Below are 16,868 nucleotides of genomic sequence, written 5' to 3' on the forward strand. Positions count from 1 at the left end.
GGTCTTGTGTTATGTTTCACAGAAACATCACACTGGACTCCCACTTTGAACACTAAATGAAAGAAAAGATACATGACATATGAGTCGCATACCTGGCTTTGATGGAAAACGTGTTTTGTTCTCTCTGAAACATCTATTTTTGTCAGATTGCTGATTTTATCAATTAGTGCATTCAGTCAATTTCATGGAAAACTGTTCAAGGAATATTTTATGTTTAAGATTTTTTCACATAAGATCTAGGTCAGTACTCAACTTTTATTTTTGGGGATTATAAAAACTTTCCCCTCTACATCATTTCTGATGTATATTTAGATATATTCAGATATTACCCCTGTTCTACTTTGTTTTTGGTTTATTTGTATATTCTGTGTATGTACGCTGAGAGCAACGTAAAAAAACAGAGTTAAATTCCTTGTGTGCGAACGCATACATGGCCAATAAAGCCAATTCTGATTCTGATATTTTTAGAAAAGAGGTCTTGTTAAACAGGAATGCTTGTGTGTTGCCGTCTCTGTTCATGTCAGATTTCTGAATGATTGTGGCGGCACACAGAGATATGTTAATGTTGTTGTTTCTGTCGTTCCAAGCTGTCAAACACTAAACCAGACACAGATTAGTGGATGTCGGAGGCATCCTCACTCACTTTTTATTCATGTTTACTTGGTGTTTGACAGATCTATTACCAGGTACACTGAGTGCTTGTAGTGATGATTCATGCACATTATATTCCTCCAAAATGATCCTTCAAAAACAGAAAGTAGAAAAATCTGTCCCCTGGACAAACACTTTGACAAAGATAATGTAAACTTAACAGATTTAACGTTGTTTGTAACAATTTATAAAATAATTATAACAAAGTGCAGCTCTGTAGAGAAAATAGGAGCCTTTGCATAGAAACCAATTTACACCAATCAAAAATATAAGCGATCGGATTGTGAAGTGCAAACACATCTCTATAAAAGCAGCAGAGAGACTCGCCCTTGCTTCATTAAGTTGTGTATGGCTGTGCCCAAAAGTGAGCGAGCACGTTTTTCCTTACTGCTTTGCACACGATACTGAAACCCCTCTGATCACTGAGAGATCAGCGCAGAGGGTCATCTGAACATATCACAGAAAGATTCCAGAGATTCCAATGAAATCCAAACTGAAAAATCATTTCAACTGATAAAACTGAAACACATATTGTTGCATATTGTGATTTAAATGTAATTGGAATTACATTTTTACAGAATAGTATCAACTCATACCAGGTGTCATGTTTTATGTGGATAACAAAGAGTAAAATACACAGGTATACATGAAAACTAATCTCTGGCAATCAGAGTTAATAGGCACTTTGAAAGTACTGTAGCGCATAAGCTGACAGTCATTAATAATATACTTACAGTGATCATCATTGTAAGTCAGTCTGTGTAAGAACAGGCACTCTGCTTCATTACAAACTATAACCAAAAGTAGAAAGCTGGTTTGTAGTCTTCTTACACAGAAAGTACGTTTTTTTTTTTGTTTTCAAATAACATAACATTAGGACATGCTTCCACAATTGTATGTCCCACTCCTGAGATATTCACAATATTCATAATCCTATGTGATCAAACAGAAACAGTATTTTTCCAGGTCAGTCATTTTTTTTCCTTCCTGTGCTGGCAAAGTGCAAACATAGTGTTCAGACAAGTCAATTAATAAACAAGCTCGGAGCAAACCACTGCGTCTGCACGTTTCTGCTTTGAAAGCTTTGACTTAAAAGATTGCACAACTGCAGTTTACCTTTGTAAATTATTAAAATCTTTCCTGGGTCTCCATAGAATTCTTTTGCAAATAAATACCTGTCGTTGGACAACAGTCTCTTACCATATTTCATAGCCCTAGTGTTACTTGCAGTGATCTGCATTCCCTAACATAACAGCATATTTGGGAAAAAGAAAGATCAAAGCAACACTAAGACCAACAGAAATGAAAGGAAAAAATAACAAAATCAAACAATGACAACTTACTAATTAAAATATAGCTGAACTAAAAGTACGTACATTACTTGGTTTATATTTTAAATACACAATAAAACTTGCATGAACATTTGTCTTTCTGTTGCTTTCTAAAACCATTTTTATATTGTTGACAACGCCTCAAAACATTAACACCACACACTTAAATAGAACAGAAAACATAAAATACTTGGGTAAAAACAGGTTTTTTGGAACAAAAGAGCAAAAAAAGCCACTGAATTTGCCATCGCAGTGATGATGATGTCACTATGGGAGTTATCCAGCTTCAGGGAAAGTCGCTTCCATCATAGATTATGGGCCTCTCCATGGTCAGATGGTAGAAGACTTTCTTGGAGATAAACCTGTTGGAAAAGGGTTTTTGATCAAAACGACTGCAATCCGATGAATTGAAAGGAGACACTGAACGTGTCAGGATATGATGGCAAAGACAATACAAGTTAAAACACTTCTAGAATTCTCAAGCTTCTCCCACTGAGAGGAAGAATCAGAACAAAGACGCTGGACGTCAGGAGTTCCATACCGTGAGAAGGAGTTGTCAAAGATGAGTGTGTAGAAGCCGGGGTTTCGGACTTTCAGCTGTCCCTGAATTGTCTCTTTATGGGAATTGCAGCGAGTTAGAGGAATCAGGACCTGAGAGAAGAACAGAGACATGAAGTTAAACTCAATGTACAAATGAAAGAAATCTAACAAATCTCTCCTCGGCCGCTATAATAGCCATAATTGTTTTTATGACATTTATGTTACAACACACAATTGCTTTTGCTGTAAAGCAAACATATAATTATCATTATTATAATAATTGTAACATATTGTCAACTCCAACACACCTTTTAAAAAAAAGGAAATATTGACAAGAGAGGAAGGGGATGATACATGACACTAAAGTTCATATCTCCTTTACAAGCCCGACATTTTAAGTGCAGGATGTGCACCTCAACCTGCTGAGCACTGCAACACTGGCAACCGGCAGTGGTTTTCTTCAGTCAGTGATATTTGAAAGACCAAACAAATAACAAAAGACTGTAGGGGGCGCCCATGAAAGCATGCACAGGGTGAGTCCATTGTGTCCAGTGATAACTTCTGCTTTTAAATCATCATCATTTTTGAAGTGGCTGCAATTTCTAACAATTGAAAAGCACTGCCTCCAGCTTTATGATGTACTTTAATTTGAAATTATGTAACAAAAATTGGCTTTTGTGCTCTTGGACTTTTCCAAGTCTCACAACGCAGCTCATCTACCTTTGACTGCTCCACATGAGTGTCAGTGGATTCCCTGTAAACCACACTAAAGGAGATGCTCTTAGGCTCTGAGGAAAACATCCAGCTGATGGTTGGCCCGCAGTCACCCACGGCGACAGTTATCACACTGTAACAGCTGGACTTGACGAAGATTTCCCTGGAGCCGTCGCCAAACTGAGAAATATCTTCAATGCTGAGAGGGACAGCCATCCTGCAATGAGCCCAAAGAGTGGGTTACTTTGTTACTTTTTCAACCTGGATGCTATTTTTCCATGTTTTTGTGTCAAAGTGACTTATTTTTTAAACTGGTCCAGTATTGAGGGAGAATGCTTCAGACGTCAAATGCTAAACGGGCTGCAATGTTGTTGTTTTGGGCAATTCCTCACCGCCAATTTCCGCCATCTAAAAGTGCTTGTTTCTTTCCTCTGACAGACTTGGATTGTTATTATTGATGTCTGACAACATTATGGAAAACATTTTTATTCTGTTCACTCGGTGAAATCTCGTTCTGAAATCTCGCGGCGCACCCACATTGTGGAAATAAAACAACATTGACGTTTTTACGGCTGTCGTCTGCAGCGTTCTCCCTCAATAACGGAGCAGTTTCAAAAACTGTTGTCCTTGTTGTTCGTCACTTAGACACAAAAACATGGACAAATAGGGTCCAGGTGGTAAAGATACCAAAGTGACCCATTAAGTCAACCAGCGGTCAAGACTTACGTGACTTCTCCTGATTTGAGAAGGTTGATTTCTGAATCCTGAACAGTGGCAACATGCTCTTCAGAGTCATCAGGCGTCACATCTCTTGTGCCTCTGCAAGACACACATATTTAGTTTTCAATGCATATAACTCTTTAATGATCATGATGAATTCAGAACTATAAAATTACAAAGTATCCAGCTGACATAGGTAGAGCTGTCTTCAAAATGTCTTGGGGATACACTTCAGATTCATCATCATGGATTTTACCCATCCAGTCTGCAGGTTTTATCCCCTTTTCTTCATTTCAAATATATTATGTTGAACACTATTTATGTATTTTGTATGTTTGGTATCTAGGATGACAGCAACGACAGAATACTTCTGCACGTAAAGGTGTTGAAAAATGTTTCCATACAGTTCACAACATAATGAATGCTTCAGCCTCTCTCCACTACCCTTTCGCCTTCAGTAGCATGAAACTGGCACTTCTTTATTCTTGCAAATTGCTTCTTCACTTACCAATGAAAACGAGAAGAAACACTTCTAATTACTATTTGACGGGCGGTAAGGGGCAGAAATATGTGTGCTGAGTTCCCTCAGGGTGCTACATGTTGGAGATACACGTTGGAGACTTCTAAGAGAGTGGGACAGTCTAGGTGAATGAGCCATGATGAGTGTCTTCAATGATCTTGTTGTTTACAACAATGACTGATATCGGTCAGAATGGACACATTGTCTCTTTTTAATTTCCTCTGACCCATTGGGGTTGCATTAATAATACAGAACTAGTTCACTTCCTTAATCCTAACTTCCCACCTTTGAAAAGTTCAAGGAAGTAAAAACAACACGGCAAGCCAGAAGAACGCCTCATTGCTTTTGAAACATTTATACCTTAATCATAAAACTATTGTGTTTTATTCCTCTGTGACGGCATTATGTTTTCATGTCTTCCGTCCGTCTGTATATACGTTCAACACGATATCTCAGGAATGCCTGGAGGGAATTTCTTCAAATTTGGCACAAACGTCCATTTAGATTGTACATTTTGGGGCATAAATCAATAATTCATATGCTAATTATGGACATACATGGATGTAAACTGAAATTTGACTGAGGCAGTAATTCTAGTTTTGTATTTAAATGCATCCAGCACCCTACCATACAGGCCTTTTGACTTGAAACAAGCTCTGATTAGCCAACACAACACCATTACACTTCATGAGTGTACTGTATGTAGTTGTCTCTCTTCTTAGAGCTATAATTGATTGAATTAATTTATATATATATGTATATCACACTCACATATCCAGCGCTCCTGGAGGCCGTCGGTCTTGTTCTCCTTCCAGGGAGCCTGCTGTGGTCTGGGAGGTAGTGTCACTGTCGTAGACGCCGTTCACTTCCTCCTCTGTGATTATGTCAAAAACTCCATCGTCACATCTGTTGCTGGGGTCTGAAACTATGAGGAACAAGTTGAACTATTGAACCACATATTCTCATAGCATAGTCTTCTGATTACACAGTATGCATAACACGTAATGAGTGTACAGTAGAGAAGAAATCTAGAAATCATGACTAAGCCACGACAAAAAGAGACCCACTGTAACATCATGCAGACTTCCTTTCTTTACCGTAAAAACAGCTTCTCATCAGAATGGAAATGTCAACCACTTCCTCTTTTGTCTATTGAACAAGAATTCTGTGGCAAAAGTTTCTGTCCTTGTTCCTGAATATGATGAATTCAATCTTTTCACTTCTGCTTAAACGCTCCCAGTGACTTTACAGTACAGGGCCGGAGAACTACAGCAATCAACTGTTTTACTTTCCAGCTTGCCTCTCACCTGTTACCCTGGGAGTGGGTTTATACGGGGCTGGTTCAGGTGGTGGCTGAGGTCCTGCTCCCGGTGGAGGAGGCTGAGCGTCTGAAGTACTCAGTTCTGCCTCCGTGAACCTCTCCACCACCACGCTGTGTTGGGTGTAACAGTCCCTGCAGCAGCGCTCCTTCTTCCCACTGTGCTTGGTCATCACAAAGTTGTTGCTGCAGTAGTAGCAGAAGATGCGACCACAAAGCCTAAAAAATGTAAAATGTAAGGATAAAATAAAGGGTTTTATTCATATTGTACTAGTCATTTTGTGGCATTTAGGCATTTTGAGAAGTGCTACTGTATGTAGTGTGAAAATCAAACAGGGTAGGTACAGACAGTGCCAGGTGCAACGGTGTGCAGTCGGCCCCAGTGTCCACGGAAAGCTCACCTGCAGTGATGTCTGCGCAGCCACCAGGTGAACTGGCCCTGGCAGCCGAGGCATTGTGTGGCCTCCTTATCCACTAACCACCAGCGTTCCTCTGCTCGTAGTTTCTGCTCAAACTCCAGAGCGTCTGACTTCTGCCAAAGAGCATCTTTGTCCCTGATGTAATGCAACAAAAAGACAAATGCATTCAAAATGTGAGTCATTCTGTGCTGTCGCAACAAATCTTGACCCCTGGATCAAAGATAAAAATTTTCACATGGATGAATTCAACTTAAAGCTACAACGAGGAACTTTCATTCTGTGTTGATTTGGCGTATTGAGTGGACAAAAGTGGTTGTATAACTTCATGAAAATAACCAACCATGTTGGATGTTGGAATATATAATGCTCAGATTTCAAAGCTGTTGCGGAGACAGATAGTAGCTAATTGTAAAATAAACATCTTTGAAGACTGAACAAATGTTATAAACTGTAATTTTATACTACCATGGTGGATATACTTGACACTGGGAGTAGCCTCATTACCCTGAATGATGCAGCTGAGAAGAACAATGAAGCCATACATGATACTAAAGAAGAAAAGACTGTAATCATGTGGGCACATCCCAAAGGAGTTGAGTGAATCATTGTGTATGTGTTTTATCCCTTACAGAGTATGAAACCTTTTGAGGCAATAGTAGTCCCTGAATCCAGTATAGAATTAATGATAAAAAGCTCTTTCTATTACACTTCACCTGTTATGTTGGCCTCTCAGCATAACCTGCTCTCTCATCTGTAAATGATCTCAGAATTCATCGCAGCTTTTTCCCCTGATCCTTAGCCTTAATTCTCTCTCTATTCGATGTCAAGAATAACAACATCCGAAGATCTGCTCTGCTCTTACAAGAAGAACCAATTTAGAACACATTCCCCAGTGGGTCTATCAAAGAGCCCGCGGCAACCAAAACATAACAAGGCGGTAGACATCCAACAAGAAAATTAACTTTATCCCTTCCTTCATTAAGAAACTCTAGAAACCCGCACCCCTGACGCTGCTGACAGCTGTAATAGAGGCAGGTCGTACCTTATAAGCTCGATGAGCCGCTCTTCCAGGTTGACTTTGGTTCTGTTGAGATCATCGATCTCGGCAGTCATCTTCAGGCTCTGGTTTTGTTTGTCAGCTTCTGCTGTGTTGAGCTTCTGCGTCAATTCCTCGCAGACCTTTTGCAAAGCCGAGTGGGCTTCTTCAGCACTGAAGAGAAGTGAAGTGCCAGGAAAATAAGTCAGTCGCTATATTTTTGTGCCCGGATGAAATGTACAGGTATCACTGGTCCAAAAACGCACCTGGTTACTGCATTTCTCAGTTGCTGAATCTCGCTCTCACTCTCACGAATGGATGTTTCTGCCTTTGTGATGTGAGTATCTTTCTCGCCAGTTAGCAGCAAGTACTTCTCATTTACAGCCTGTATTAAACATTATAAGAACATGCATAAAAATACCCATTAGTAAAAACATTTTTGAACATATTCTTCTCTATAATTTGAACAATTGTTCCATGTTTGTTCTGAAATTGGTCACATTGTTCTGAACCAATTCTAGAGAAGTGGTTCTCAACCTTTTCAAGTCGTGACACACATGAATAATTGGTGTTGGCGACTCCGAGGCAGCTTTTTAATGCGTTCCGTGACTGTTTTCTCTCCCCCTGACCCGCCGGTAATCCCCCGTCAGAATCTCATGTGCACTCAATAACATCTATTCTGAGGCCAATTATATCACTGGTACAGGCAAGTCCCGACCCCCAGGTTGAGAACCACAGCACTAGTGGACATGTAGAAACATGTAATTTAGTCAAATCCAATACCATCCATATTGATCCATAAATAGATCAAACCAGAGAGGAAGAATTATGATTTGAAAGCTATTTCATTGAGCTATCAATTGGATAGGGAGCATTACATTGCAGTGATTTTGGATTCTACCTTCTGCAATCAAAGAAAACTGCAAAAGCAATCAAGGTCTCACATTATAAAAAAAATTGTACTAAACAAACAATCTTCCTGTTACTATGTCCCATGTGGTCTGTAGCTTCCTTTTCTCCGTCCCCTTTTCAAATCCACTAATGATAAAAGTGCTGGTGTGACTATAGGATGTTGCACTTTTGACTGCAATCTATCTATAGTCTTCTCTTAATCATATATGGATGTCTTGAGACTTGAAAAAGTGAGTACATGACACATTTTGTTCTGATGATGGTCTATTTATACAAAACACAATTCTCTCTCTCCAAAGATTATAGAACACATTCTTCCACCACCATGTATCTATGCAATGATCAATCAATGTGTTTGATGCATGAAAGACACATACCTCTAGTTCAGACACTTTGCTCTGCAAGCTAGACGCCTTCTTCAACTCCTCCTGCAGCTGGGCCTTCATCTTCTCCAGGTGCTCATTTACACTCTGAAATATGAGATGAACGTAAAAAAGAAGAAGAAAGAAACAGGAAGAGTCTACAGCCATGCTAGCAGCTCTGTGAAGCTGTAAAGGCCCAGCGGTGCTTTGAGCTAAATGCTACTATGCTTACAATGATGGTGCTGCTTTTCAGATATAATGATACCAGGTGTTAATGGGGCCAATAAACTAAAATCTATGGTGCAAAGAATCATAACAGCCAAAATGAAAGAATCGTAAGTGTAATAAAAGTCATGATTAACGGGTTCTGACTAACTCACCTTCATCTGGACCTGATGATTCATGCTCTCCGAGCTCATTTGGAACTTGACGGCCTCCACCTCCTCTCGGTTAGAGTCCTTGACACTCTTCATTTGGTTCTTGGCCTTGTCCAGCTGCTCCTGGAGCTCCACGATGGTCTCTGGGAGTTTCACCTTCTGTGTCAGCTCCTCTCTTAGTTTGGTATTCTCCAGGTGTAGTTCCGCCATGGTCTCTTCAAGTCGGTCCACCTCTTTCTCCACTTCTTCAATCCTGGCAGCGTCCCCTGCCCAATGCTCTCTAACCTCCTCCTTTTCTGCACTTAGCTTACAGATGGTCATCCCAAGCTCCGCCATCTCTGTGTTTGCCTTGTGCAGACCATCACGTGTCTCGCGGTTCTCTGAGGCTAGCTTGCCATTTTCTGCCTTGAGGGTGGACAGCTCTTCTCGGATGGCAGCCGCAGAGATAGACGACTCGGCATGGGCGGCTACTTCGCTATCACGCTGTTCAATCAGAGCCTCCTCTCTCTTTTTGCACTCCATAAGCTCTGTTACATGCCTTTGATTCAGCGCCTCTGCCTGGACTTTAAGATGCTCGGTCAGAGTCCTGAGCTCATCTCTTTGGGCCTCCGTCACCTCCAGCTGTGCTTGTGATTTTAGCCGTTCCTCCTCAGACCTCTGTAGCCGCACCCTGAGATCCAGGATCTCTGCCTGGAGCCTGGACACTTCTTGCATGCACACCTCCAGTTGGCCTTCAAGTTTGCCGGTCACATCCTGGTTCTCTTTTGCCTGGACTGCGCTCCTCTCCAGCTGAGATTTCTCCATCGCGTGCTTGTCCGAGGTAATCCTTTCAATCACCTCTGTCTGCTTAGCGCAAGTTGCTTCTGCATCAGCTTGGGCAATCTCAAGCTCCTTCTCCCGGGCCTCAAGAGAGTTTAGGCTGGACTGCAGCTCAACAAGGTTCTTCTCTTTACTTTGTAGCTCGGCCTCTTTGGCTTGAAGCTGTTCTTGAAGGCTTGCTTCATTCTTGCGTGACGCTCCTAAGTTCTTCTCCAAATCTCCGATCTGCCCGTTAACACTCTTCAGGTCAGCTTGCATGCGGCTGAGAGCTGCTTTCACAGTGTCCTGCTCCTCTCTCAGACTCTGGTTCTCATGCTCCAGCCGCTTTGACGTGGTCTCAGAGAGCTTTACGGCCATCGTGGCTCGCTGCAGACTCTCATCCAGCTTGCGGTTCTCCTCACGCAAGCACTTCTCTTTTTCATCCACTGTCATCTTGGTATCGTCCATCTGGCCGCGGAGCTGTTTCTCAGAAGCTCTTAGAGCTGCTAATTCAGCTTCAAGCACTATTCGGTTTTCTGCCATCTCCTTCTTCAGCTCCTCGTTTCTCTTCACCGTGGTCATCAGTTTCTTATTTAATTCAATTAGATTGCCGCACTGCATCTTGTAGTCTTCTATCTTCGTGACTTGTTCTTTGACGTCACCCTCCAGCTCAACGAGGTTAGTGGTCAGTTTGTCCCTCTCTGTGATCAGGCTTTGGTTCTTGGCTTCTAGCTGTTGTAGTGTCTTGCAGCTGGAGGTAAACTCTGCCTCTTTCCTCTTTAGATGCTCCTTAAGGGCAGTGACTTCTGTTTCTAAGGACTCTTTTAAAACACCAGCATTCTTCTGAATTTCTTCTTTATCTTTATGTGCCCTCATCTTCACCGCCTGCACCTCTTTCTCCTTCTCCTCCAGAGATCCTTGAAGGTCCTGTAGTTGCCTTTGGAGGTTGCTCGCCTCCTTCTCTCTCACTGTCAAGGCCCCCTGCAGCTTATCAATGGCTCTGCACTGTTCCTCCACTTTCGCCTCTAACTTGGCCTTCTCCTCAGACGCAGATATAACTAATGCTCCGAGTTTTGTTTCGCCATGCTCTGCAGCTGCCTGCTTGACTCTCAGCTCATCCTCGAGCCTTTCTGTCAGCCTCTTCTTCTCCTCTACTTCAGCTACAGCTTCCATCTTCCCTCTCTCTGCCTCTTTCAATCTGTCCAGCAACTCGTGTATCTTTTGAGCTGAATCAAAGTAACTGTTTGCCTGCTGGCCTTTCTCATTGAGAACCCCGTCCAACTTGGCCAGGAGCTCAATGTTCTTCCCCTCAGCAGCTGCCAACTTTTCCTGGAGCAGTTGTTGTTCAGCCTCCCTGGCTTTTTCCCCAGTCCTGAGTGCTTCCACCTCTCTGGACAGGGCTTCTTCTCTTCCCTGCAGAGCATTGAGATCTCCCTGCACGCCCTGTTGCTCCTCTTGGGCAGCAAGGGACACATCCAGCTGCCTCTGGAGCTGCACGGCTACGCCCCTGAGCTCAGCAGCCTCCTCGCCCAGCTGCTGCACCTTATCTAGGAGCTCTCGCTGCTTCAGCTCTGACTGGTCCAGCTCCAGGCGAAGATCTTCAATTGTGCTGACATCCTCGTTGCAGGCAGGCAGAGACTCGTTCAGATCACTAAGCAGACCCTGACCATAGTCGGGGCTGGAGGGGAACTCGTGTGCTTGCTAGATGGTTGTAATGGAAACCAGAGGAGAAGGGAAGGAAGAGAGGAAGAGTGATGAACCTCATGCAATCATTTTAGTATTATGATAAAATTATGTTATTTCTGTGTTACCTGGGAGTAGGTGCTGGCCAGACTGTTAATACTGGAACTGCGACTGGGTGGTTTCCACATGTGGCCAGGTGAGTTTCCCAGTGTTCTCCTGTTGATCAGAAAAGAAAACTGATACTGTACTCCAAAGTAGGTGCAAAGGAATGGCTGTATTTAGACACACATGTTTCTGTAATACTTTGTAGATATTTGTTTTGTATTTATCTGCTCTACATGTTGTTTTCATGATTCGTTTCGTTTGTTACCTTGCAAAAGTGGGCCAGGAAGCATCAAGATCATGGCCCCTGGAGGCCACATCAAACTGGACCTCATTGAGTTCGTACAGGTGGTTGATTATGTCAACACTAAGGTGGGGCTTCAAGAAGGGGCTTCTTGCATAATACCAGTCACTGCGGGAAAAGAGATGAGGACGAGGTCACAGTAGAACATAGCGTAACAACAAGAAACCATAATGGTGACTAAAAAAAGTAAGTTTTGTTCCATATTTTGACACCTAAACCAGAAAAAAGGTCTATGGCACCATATGACATATGTACGCCGCCTTAAAATCAATATCTTTTCTAGTTGTGTATTTCTCTGTTTGTTACAAAACCCCAGAAGGGCTAGACTGCTCTTCCTATTCAACTACAGCTGATGCTACTGACTGCTACTTTAACAGAGAGGGAAAATAGTGAAGTAAAACAGCACAATAGAACATCAACAGTCAGTTCAGCGTAAATAAGGAAATCAAATGCCTATTTCTGCAAAAGTGTTTCCTTGTGATCCAAAAACAGATGCAGTTCCATTTTTCTATTCCGTTTACTTGCACTTCAACAAAAGCCCCATTCTTCATATCTCCATGAGAAAAAACATTGCAAAGAGACGTGTTGTGCTCTGACAGTTGTACCTGGTGACTCTCTGGTTCATCAGACACTGCTGCAGGGTGTCAGCCAGTCGCTGATGTACGAGGGAGTATCGGATGAACGCTCGTCCTTTCCCCAGAGATGTCTTCAGCTATCAAAGCAAAGAAATACATTGAGTTATGCGGAGCCTTTAGTCATTGGTAGCTTCATACTCAAACTGCAGGGACGTCAAAAGCTAAAAAGTAAATGACAATTCATTATTCAATCGAAATGACAATTTCAATCTGTTCAAGACGTAACAAAGCAGTTGGGGACTATTTTCAACGCACCAATTAATGTGTCGTTATTTTTCCTACCAATTACCTAATTTATCTATGCTCTCTTCAAAGCCACAAGACTCCATTTACAAAAATAGATAAGTTTCACTTTCAGTTCAGTTCCCCTTTAGAACATATTCTAAATATAGCATGCTTAAACTGATGTTAGTCTTTTAGGTGGGCCTTTCTTTTAGATGGCTAAAATAAATGTTGCTACTGCCCCATAGCAGTATATTGCTTTGCTCCCGTTCTAGTATTCCAGTCTGTTTCTCCAAACTGGGGGCGTAGACCACCGTCTATGCTAGATAACATGCTGACTATGGATACGTCTCATACAAGGAGTTAATGATTAGTGTGTAATCAGCGTTATATTAGTCATTGTAAAAAACAAAACAAATCTTCTTACCTCAGTGATGGATTTGACAAAGCGGATCCCATCATTGGCTCCTTTGATTTTAGCTAGACAGTCAGTGAAGTATTCCCAATAATCCTTCTTTGTACCAAGAAATGTAGTTTTATCCTTCTGGTCAAACTGAAAGATAAATATATATATAGATACAGTTGGAACGGAGAACTGAACATATATTTTAAGGCATGGCATTGATCTATTTATTCACATCTTCCTTGAGTATTTGGGATTCACTGGGTCAGGTGGGACAATATACGCTAAATAAATCCCACCTGCAGCAGGTACTCCAGTTTGTAGGAGAACTTGTGCAGGTTGGTACTGTCATCTGTGATTGGCTCCCCACTTTCCCTGTACTCCTTTGCAAGCTCTGCAACAGCCTCTGAAATTCACATGGTTCAAAAATGAAAAAAGATCAGCGATCATAATAATGGCACAGGGTTCATACAAACAGGTGGCATGTCAATTGACCTACACAAATAAGTGACAAAAAACACATGCTTCTTACATATGTTTTTTTAGTCAGAAAATATATTAGGGATGAAGAATCAAAGCGAAAGGGAAGAACATTTTATCTCCTTTTACCTAAAGTCACAAGGCCTAAAACTAAATAAAAATACATTTTAAGTTGCATCACCATAATATTTTCACCTCTTGATGCATTTTGGTTACACACTCACACCCAAACACTCAGCTAGTCTGTAAATCAACCACTTGCCTCGTATCCATCGCAAAAACTGGAAGGACACCCGTGATGGGTGCATCCTCAGCATGCACTCTCTGTCTCGCTGCATGCCGACAGAGGCTTCCACCACACCCTTTCTACAGGGACATGAGGTCAGGTGCACGTTTTCCCAAATGATTTGATGACCAGGAAAGGTCAGATAGTTCCAGGTGTAAAGACTGTACTTTACTTGGACTTGACGCTGAGACTCAGGTCATGACATCACACCATGTACCTTCTTTCTCCTCTCTTTAGTCAAACCATGTCAGCCAACAACTGCCTGCAGCCAATCTATTCACACTCATTCACACACACACACACACACACACACACACACACACACACACACACACACACACACAAACATAAAGCTGTCGTACCATGCAGATCTCGGATAATCCTCTGGAGTTGGCTCTCCCCGACTGTAGCCCCAGCAGCCATGGCCCCACCGCTGGGTCACAGGGTCACATCCAGTCTGCTGAGTCAGAGAATCAGAAGCAGTCAGGAACAAAAGACGGACATGAACGCTCCAACACACTGTACTCTCTCATGGCGCAGTTGATACACAAAAATGTGTGACACATTATTGACAGTTCTCATGATGGGCACATTGCATCTGATAGTGTATGATCGGTATAATAAATGTCACTTTACACATTCTGATCTTCTGGCTACCAACAACTGTTGTATTTTATATCTGTCAAACTACGCATCTTTGTATTTTTTATGAAACAACTAAGAAGGTAATTACATTCTAATATAACTGCAACATTAATAATTTATGGATGAAATTCCAGGGTTTTTAATTTACTGAAGAAGAAAAATACCAAAGGAGTGCATTTGCAACAAAACTTGATCACTGTAAGAACAACAAGAGAGTCAAATGTCCTGCGTCCTGATGAACTTTGGATCAGCCAGGACACTGTCTTTGGTCCATAAAGTCTGTGGGTTGGTCACACATACTTAAACCCAACATATTTCATGGCAAACAGGCATGGTAGGCTGGAAGATCTCCCTAATATAAATGTAACTTAGTTCTTGCTGGATGCTGGTTAAACTAGACAAAGCTAAGTCTCACTCATCCACTTAGGAAATACTCTGTCAACTGCAAAGCTACCGGGAGAGAGTCAGTTATTCTTCACTAAAATCCACTTTCATTATCCTAAAGAAAAGAGACACATTTGTTGCAAAAAGTACAATTCCCATACTTTTATACAACTGTACAGTGTCACAGACTATGACAATGCTTTCAAATAAATTACTGTATGTATATTAGATCACTGGTCTGTATGTGACATGAACCGAATCTCCCCTTACAAAACTAGCAGGGTAACATTTAATGAATTACCAGGAAGAAGCTTATATGTGTTGAATTATATGTGCTGCTTCAACCCCAATGTCCACACATTGTGGCTGCCATGATTACCATGGAGTTTAGTCAACTCCTCTCTGATGAAGTTTCAACTAAGCTGACAATCATAACACAGAGGAAGTAGTTATTGTGGGTGTTATTGGTGGCTGGATAGTTTGTGGGAGCTATTGTTACGGTGTCCTCCTCCTGTAAACTCCTGTTAGTGACCTATGAGAGGCAGTAAACACAGCATGCAAAGAGTATGTTGTATGCCATTTAGCTATAACGTCAACAAACCAAATGTAATACATAAGCATCGACACATTAATGCTAACGCTAGCTAAGCCTCGAAGATCTGTTCAACGTTAGCTAACAGCTAACTAGGTTAACGTTAGCTAACAGCTAACTAGGTTAACGTCAGTTGGGTTTCAACAGTTTGAAAACAGTTGTACAACCCTAACTATCCGCTCGTAAAGCGCTAATATTGTTATCTAACATCGAAGAACCACTGATAAGGAAAAACACGTTGGCTACTGAGCTTTTACAGACCGTTTTTGTTCTTTTTGAGGCTGTCACGGTGAAGTTAACGTAGCTATATTTAACTAGCTTTGACATAGTCAACCTTTGACAGAAATTTTGAAAATAACCGTGACTTCAACGAGAGACGATACATACAGTCTATGGCTTATAGTTTCAGGTGAAAGAATAAGAAAATAAAAATAACTTTGACATACTTTTTACAGATATGACTCAAGTCCATAACAAACCAGATATTTTAAGTGAGCATACAATCTTGTTGAAAGTGTCGTGGCTGACATTGCGTCGTCCACTCACAGAGCGACATGTAGCCCTCCGACCAATGACTAGAGGTTGGTAGGCGGGACCCTAAAGCTGGATAGTTTGGTTGTCGTAACAGAGTAAACAGAGGTGTCATGTGATCGTATTGACATTCATAAATGCGTGTCCCACTTTGTGGTCCTTTGTTTTCTATTATTGCACATCTTTAAAGTGTATTTTACGCAAGTACACCCCCCTACGCCTTTCATTTTCTTTAAAACAACAACCACTAAAACAAAACTTGTATTACTTGGAAAGCCTTTGTGTAGCATATACTTAAAAACACCCAGATCATTGGTCAATTTTAGTGGGGTCTCATTTCTTAAGGGACCCAAACTATCAAAGTCAGGGCATCTCCGCTTCTGCTCCATCAATTTGGACCCTTTTTTTCTTTTTTTTTAAAAGTACCCAGGTGTTATGAAAGTGCAACACTAAAATTCCAGAGTACCCATTTTAAGTCTCATATCTCATTTAATGTCTCAGTATGTATTGGCTTAAAGTCCTGGTTACTTAGTTTAGTTTACTTAGGTTACTTAGTTTAACTTGCCCAGATTTGAGATTTGTAATATTGTTTGGTAGAAATAGTCCTGAATAAAACTGTTCACAGCATGTGCTGTGGATTATCCACAGAAACAGAGACAGTGCTCATGGAAATGCATGTTGCTGTTCAATTTTATAATTGTTCAAAGGTGTGAGCATCGTGAACAAAATCTCCCCTATCACCATTGTGTTGGCAACAGAAATCTCTGAGAGGGATATCTAAACCACACACACACACACACACACACACACACACACACACACACACACACACACACACACACACACACACACACATTTCATAGACATAGTGTAATGTTTGTTTGCTGTTTTTTTATGACAAAG

At 41.4% G+C, this 16,868-nt stretch overlaps 1 protein-coding gene across 3 annotated transcripts; it reads right to left on the reverse strand.

The window, feature by feature from the left end:
- Window positions 1-613: 613 nt before the first annotated feature.
- Window positions 614-15,945, reverse strand: fyco1a (FYVE and coiled-coil domain autophagy adaptor 1a). Of its 3 annotated transcripts, none has more exons than XM_068707211.1 (18): window positions 15,881-15,945; window positions 14,176-14,273; window positions 13,347-13,453; window positions 13,072-13,197; window positions 12,393-12,499; window positions 11,752-11,895; window positions 11,510-11,597; window positions 8,904-11,399; window positions 8,539-8,631; window positions 7,516-7,634; window positions 7,256-7,423; window positions 6,196-6,348; window positions 5,784-6,013; window positions 5,248-5,401; window positions 3,963-4,055; window positions 3,243-3,453; window positions 2,524-2,633; window positions 614-2,344 (listed from the first exon to the last, which is right to left on the reverse strand). In XM_068707211.1, exons 2-18 carry the CDS (start codon window positions 14,234-14,236, stop codon window positions 2,269-2,271), a joined length of 4,536 nt encoding a protein of 1,511 aa, XP_068563312.1. In that variant the 5' UTR covers window positions 14,237-14,273; window positions 15,881-15,945; the 3' UTR covers window positions 614-2,268. The 3 variants fall into 3 exon arrangements, with proteins under 3 accessions (XP_068563312.1, XP_068563313.1, XP_068563314.1); XM_068707212.1 differs by having other exon boundaries at window positions 14,176-14,270; window positions 15,881-15,930; XM_068707213.1 differs by lacking the exon at window positions 15,881-15,945 and adding an exon at window positions 15,696-15,763 and having other exon boundaries at window positions 14,176-14,270.
- Window positions 15,946-16,868: the final 923 nt, after the last annotated feature.

The sequence above is a fragment of the Cebidichthys violaceus genome, unplaced genomic scaffold, assembly GCF_023349555.1.
Source record: "Cebidichthys violaceus isolate CVI_PGR_0920_01 unplaced genomic scaffold, fCebVio1.0.p SCAF_13, whole genome shotgun sequence".
NCBI lineage: Eukaryota > Metazoa > Chordata > Actinopteri > Perciformes > Stichaeidae > Cebidichthys > Cebidichthys violaceus.

Bases quoted from the DNA above. Each gene is read 5' to 3' on its own strand.
- fyco1a (XM_068707211.1), bottom strand. From the start codon at position 14,236: ATGGCTGCTGGGGCTACAGTCGGGGAGAGCCAACTCCAGAGGATTATC. The intron at 11,598-11,751 runs GTAACAAACGAA...TCTGATCAACAG, and splicing joins TCCTGGCCCACTTTTGCAAG to GAGAACACTGGGAAACTCAC. The intron at 2,634-3,242 runs GTAGATGAGCTG...TTCTTCTCTCAG, and splicing joins CTCATGTGGAGCAGTCAAAG to GTCCTGATTCCTCTAACTCG.